At 39.2% G+C, this 6,630-nt stretch overlaps 1 protein-coding gene across 1 annotated transcript in view; it reads left to right on the top strand.

The window, feature by feature from the left end:
* The window catches only part of LOC115366306 (F-BAR and double SH3 domains protein 1-like), a 29,389-nt gene that overhangs the window by 9,222 nt on the left and 13,537 nt on the right, over positions 1–6,630 (top strand). The window contains exons 9-10 of the mRNA XM_030061657.1: positions 3,617–3,739; positions 5,926–6,021. Coding sequence (XP_029917517.1) covers positions 3,617–3,739; positions 5,926–6,021 — 219 coding nt within the window. The remainder of the gene's footprint in view (positions 1–3,616; positions 3,740–5,925; positions 6,022–6,630) is intronic.

Below are 6,630 nucleotides of genomic sequence, written 5' to 3'. Positions count from 1 at the left end.
GTCTTGTACATGAACAAAACAGTCTCCTCAGCTGCCTTCATCCCAAACTGCACTTAATTCCTGGACATTTCCGTCGTCCTTCCAACAATACAGTAGCTCTGCTTCTCTGAAACTGCAACATCAGATATCAGATATTTACACAAATGAACAGAGGGAGGATCATCCCCAACCCACTTTGTCAGTATGGTCTCTCTAGGCAACATTCAGAATGGTTGAACTATCTATTTGTGTACCTTCAAAAAATTAGGTAAACTTCTTACAGGCATAAAAGTGGGCTGGAGAGCAGTTGTTGCCATATCACCATACTAGTGTTGCAAAGGGGTGGAAAGTTTCCGGTAAATTCCCCGGAACGTTTCCAAAGATTCCCATGGGAATTTTCACTCTGGAATATTGGAAATTTTCAGGAGATTTTTGCTGTTTTGCTCACATTTTTGCTGTTTTGCTCACCAAACTCAAACTCAAGCGCACTTGGGTTAAAACGCACCAGCAAGTCCACCTCTGAATGGCTTAAAAAAAAAACAAAATGAAGGTTTTGGAGTGGCCTAGTCAAAGTCCAGACTTAAATCCAATTGAGATGCTGTGGCATGACCTTAAACAGGCCTTTCATGTTTGAAAACTCTCCAATTTGACTGAATTAAAACATTTCTGTAAAAAGGAGTGGGCCAAAATTCCTCCACAGCGATGTAAAAGACTCATTGCCAGTTATGAAAATTCCCGAAAATTCCCTGGAAATTCATTATAATGTAACATGTTTGCATGCATATCTGCTTATAACAAACCAAAATGTTTATTATGTGTACATGTATATGACCAGGTGAATGCAGTGAATATAAATTCCCGAAAATTCCCAAAAAATCCCTGTTTATTCCCTTTTATTCCTGTTAATTTCCAAAAAATCCCATGGAAATTTTCCAACTTTGAAAATTCCGGGAATTTTGCAACACTACACCATACTCATCTCATTTCTTCACATTTTTTTTTCACTCCAAAAGACAACGCAATCTGGTTCCAATAATTATTTTCCTTTTCGACCATCTGGAGAAGCTCCTGTTGTGTAGGCTACTTACTGTAAATATATGGAGATACAGTATGTCGATGTTATGTAAAATATTATATCACATTATATTCATTATATCATTTTGCATCTCCCTGTTGCATTGCTTGATTGCATGCTGATATTCTTGAGGGCAATAGCAGAATTTCCTCTTCAGAAAAAACATTTCTAAAATAATGCCTGACTCATAAATATTTGAAAAACCCCTGCTAGGTATATTGTACTGACCTGAGGTTTTATTGGTTGAAATTTTAATGTACAACTGAGATAGGGGAAATTTTAAGTAAAAGGAATAGAAAGAAATGATTAATTGTAGCGGCATATGATATTCTTATTAAGATCTTACAAAATCTTACAAAGATTTACTGCAACATATATAACAAATGGGATAAAGATCTCAATATGACAGAGGCAAAAACAAAATGGAAGTAATGTTTACAACTCACATAGAAAATGACCACTAATGAAAACCTACGCCTAATTCAGTATAAGCTGATGACAAAAACTGACTGTAGCAGAGAGAAAATTCAAAAGTTTGACACAAGTTCAGAGAGATGTTTCAAATGTGGTACACAAAGTGACTCTCATACATGCCTTTTGGTGCTGACAGAAGATTAGGAAGACTTGGGAGAAAACTGAAAGTTGGATAGCAAGAATCTGTAAACATAGTGTTGCATTTTCACCAATGATTTGTCTCTTTCAAAATGTTGGGAATATAAGATACCCAACTGGATGGCAAATTCTTTTCTCGTCATTATTCTATAAGAAGCTAATGTTGCAAAACTGCAAGAGTAAAGAGGCAGCTACATTTTACATGTGGAAAACATAAAACATTTGACAACTGAAAAGACAAGGAGGACAGCAACAAAGAGAAACAATTCAATCAAATTTGGTGCCCAATTAATGAAGCTTTGTGGAGAAGTGAAGCCGCAAAATCAAATTTAAGGAAATTTAAGGAACCTTGTTTTTTGTTTGTTTGCTTTTTGGTTTTGTTTTGTTTTGTTTTGTTTTGTTTTGTTTTTAACTGTATGTATGACTGTCTGTGTGTATGCATGAGGAATAAGTATATGTTACCTCTGTGTGTGTGTGTGTGTGTGTGTGTGTGTGTGTGTGTGTGTGTGTGTGTGTGTGTGTGTGTGTGTGTGTGTGTGTTTTAAACAGTAATTTGAGCAAAACTATTGTCTGTGTGCATGTGGTGCATTTTAGTTTGGCAGGAGGCTAACAGTTAGCATTTGGAGCATCCAGCCAGTATCCAGCACTCAGTAACAATGAGAGGAAGGTAGAACCACTACTGTCCTACACAACAGCTAGAAGGGGGAAGTGAAATACCATCGAAATAGGTGAACTGTCCCTTTAAGATAGCTTAGCTGAGAAATTGCAGAATGATTGACTTTCTCTGGATGAATATATTCCTTCTATTTTTTTTTTTCATGAAATGAACAGTGGACATTCAGGGCCCTATCTTGTGCCACCCGCTATCCGCTGCCACGACCCGCTACCCGCAAATTGCGGATTTAGGAACTTCCGCTATCCCTAAACGGTATCTTGCGCCACCCGCTACCCGCTATCCCTTATGCCGACTGCATCATTTGCGCCTGGAGGTGCGTCGTGGGCGTGTTTCATGCGCTATCCCTAAGGTTGCTATCTTGCGCACACACTTTAGGGAAAGCGGATAGCGGGTGGTCAGGACCACCCGCTATCCACTATCCCTAAAGTTTGGGCTGTTAGGAGAGCGCGTCCAGGCGGCTTCAATGCGCGCCCCGACGGAGCCTCACCACGCACACGGTCGGACTGATACCGGGACGCCGCCGGAATGGACTGAGTATATTACTCATATAGACTGTTTAGAGGAAAGACTGTTTTAATTGGACACTATCGCCAGCACGTTTTATTGTTTTATCATAAGCCAGCAGCTGGGCTATATTTTTATTTTTAATATTTTATTTGCCCAGTCTACCTTGTCAATAAATTAGTTTACACATAATTCCACCTCTGCCTCTTGTGTGTGTGTGGTGTGACCCAGGGATTTTACTCAATCAGTACAACCTTGTGACACGTCCACTTGGACACATGTGGCTCCACCTCCCGAATTAACTCGCCTATAATATAATATATAATATGTATATAAAGCCAACTTGCTTTAGCCTCAGTAGAAGCCCTGAGAAAATCTCCCTCCCTCTCTCCATCGCGGGTTTAGGATTTAGGATTTAGGATAGCGCAGCCTGCCCTTAAAGGCAATGGCACCTGGCACACTGATTGGTTTAACTGGCGTAACGCCCAAAACACGCCTATTCATAATATAGCGGGTAGCGCAGGTGTTTTGCGGATAGCGGGAGGTGCACAAGATAGCAACTTTTACAGGGGAACGCCTCTTCCTAAATCCTAAATCCACAAATAGCGGGTTTAGGGAGTCTGGCGCAAGATAGGGCCCTCAGTGCCTTCAGCGCTGCATGGGGGAAACAGAACTGATCTTGGTTTTGGAAGAGGGGACACAGTTGCCAGTTTAAAGGGGAAAATATGGGATTAGAAGTAACGGAAACTATCTCTGCTTTCTGTTTCCAGCATATGGATGGTGATGTGTATGACCAGATGAGAGACCACTTCACTTTGCTGTGCAGGACAGAGATGGATGTCAGTCTGGCCGCACATAAAGAATACAGCAGAATATGGGACAGTGCTTCGAAGGTACAAGCACAACATATTAGCTTATGACAGTTTTATTCCAAAAATATTGGTGTTAGCCTTTAAAATCTCATGTTAGTCAAAGCCTGGTTTTGAATATGTGTGCTTAACCTTTATATTATCCCAGTGTGATTCCTGTGTGATCAGACCTGAGACATTCCCCACCTTCCCTCCAGCAGAAAAGAAGGGTAGGGTAAAGGAAAGAGGGGTAGGACAGAGGCCAGAGAGGAGAGGGACGGGGGAAAAAGAAAGTTAAAGAGGAAGAGACTAACACTGACAAATGTGTGTGTTTTAATCCACAGCTACATCACAAATGTATTTTACTATCCACAAATATCTTTCAATTTGTGTCTTAATGTTTAATTTTTTAGTACGTTAGCATAATGAAACATAGCATACAAACACAGCATAATGAAACGTAACATGAGAAAACAACATAACATGAAATAATTAAAAAAACAAAAACAAAAACAAAAACAAAAAGGGAAGCAACAGAGGGTGGGAAAGGGGGTTATCAGGGGATGTCAGGAGTGTGTGTAGGCTTGTATATTCCTGTGAGATGATAACTGGTAGAGAAATCAAATTTTGGTTGGAAGTTGTGTGCAAATGCTACTCAAGAAATTTGACCCCAATCCACCTGATGGGGCACTATAATTACAGAAAAACAATTTTCACTTTAAAAAGTCAGAACTTCTAGGCCGTATGTCCGATCTTCACAAAACTCGGTACAGACATCCATGAATCCTCACTCTACAAATTTGCCTTGAAACCATAAGGTCCACCAGATTGGATTTTCCACCATTTTGAATTTTTTGAAAAACACATTTTTGACATCTCATCCTAGACTGTAGGTCTGACCCCTTCAGAATTCACTGTGGATCATCATTGGACCAAGTGTATTAAAATTTATTGTATGTATTAAAAGGCTTGTTGATGTCTTATTTCATTTTCAAGATATTGACTAATGAACTTCAGAAGGGGCGTGGCTTAGCACATTAATGGACAAAAGTCTACAACTGTTGGGCCTGAAACATACCCTGAATTTTTCATTGAAACTGACCTAGACCTAGTGATAGAAATGCAAAAAATGGGCGTGGCATAACACAAATCACGCTATAAATCAGAACAAAATTGCAGGATACGTCCACATAAGTGCCCGAAATGTCCCCTGAAAATATCATTCAAATCAACCACTAGGGGGTGCTACGAATGCACAAAATAGTTGTGGCATAACACAAATTGGACTAAATATCAGACGTTTCTTGTCCAGTCATTACAAAACTGTCAGGATATGTCCACATCGGTGCCTGAAACATACCCTGAAAGTTATTTTTAATAAAGCTGTTCAAGCTTTCAACAGCTTGGCCTGTTTGGCCTGTTGGGTGTTGATAATGCTTTTGTTGATGGAGTGACTCATGTATTCACTGCACTCAGATCATTATTAAGTCACATACAAATTGTTGTATCTGCTTTATTCTTTTTTGAGATTATCTTCCTGCTCCTGTGCAGTCCACACACAATTAATTGTGTACTGATCCACAAATGCACCTCTTCAAATTAAAAGTACCCACCTCGAACAGAGTAAAGTTTAATATCAGCTGCAGCCTGGAGCTCTCAAACACGGTTCGCACATTGTTCCAAACTTGCACCAGTGCCAGACGTTGTTGCCACTATTTTGAAGTCAGTGGGACAGGTATGGAAAATCCCACTATAAACCAGTACATCTCTGCTGTTTGAACTCGGACAGGACTTTATTTTTATTTTTATTTTTTTTATTATTTTATTTTAATATTTTTATATATTTTATTTATTCTATCCTATTTTGTTTTATTATTATTATTATTATTATTAACTTTATCTGATTGTATTTTAATTGCTCTTATTTTATTTTATCGTGTTATCCTACTGTGTTTTTTTACCTTTTTATTCTGCTTTTGTTGTGTTATTTTGTGGTGTTTTATCTTGCTGTGCAGCACTTTGGAAAACCTTGGGTTTGTTAAATTGTGCTATATAAATTAAGTGGATTGGATTGGATGGGAGGACAGAAATCCAGCTACACCAAAACACACTCTACATGACGCTGACTGCTGTCTGTTGTTCAGTGTGCACATGAGTTGTCCTTGTTACAAGTCCCAGAACACCACGAGTCTGTCCAGCAGCTTGACTGATTTGTATTTTTGTCTTTTCAGGTGACCAGAGAGAGAAATGCTGTGCAGTTTCTACAAGAATCTCTTCCTCCCAGCAAAATGCCCAGATTCACCTTCCAGGCAGCTCCACATGACAAGGTTTGTTATTTTTTCTTCCAAAAATATTATTATCTTTATTCATTTTAAATATGCTTGCACTGTCAAGATAATTTTCAAGATAAGATAAAGAGTGTTGTGCACAGTGCATGTAATATATGGATTGCACTTGTTGCATCTCCACTCTCCCTATTTCTGCTCTGCAGTCTTCTTTAATCACCTCATCACTCATCTCTTTTTCTCCTTATTTTCTCCTCTCCTGTCTCCCATTCCAAATGTTGGCATTTACGTGACACTCTGGTTCCAACACATTCTCTTTCCCAGCTTGTCAAATACCGCAGGCTTGTACCACCCCTTTCATGTCTCATACTGGTGGGTGCCTTTAGTGAAAACAGTAAGTTTTGGCATAAAATTCACTTGGTTAAGATAAGTGAAAGGTTAGGTTTAGGCAGCAAAACATCTTGTTTAAGGTATGGGAAAGGTTAGGGTTAGGCATAAAAACCACCTGGTTTAGGTTAGGGAAAGGTTAGGGTTAGGCATAAAAAAAACACTTGGTTGAGGTTGGGTTTAGGCAAAAAAAATGGAAACTGGACATGGATCACAAAAGAAGGGTTTCACTGGAGCTCAGGTATGTAAGCCACAAGAGCACAG

Source organism: Myripristis murdjan, chromosome 10 (genome assembly GCF_902150065.1).
Source record: "Myripristis murdjan chromosome 10, fMyrMur1.1, whole genome shotgun sequence".
NCBI lineage: Eukaryota > Metazoa > Chordata > Actinopteri > Holocentriformes > Holocentridae > Myripristis > Myripristis murdjan.
This window is presented reverse-complemented; position numbering and strand designations above follow the sequence as displayed.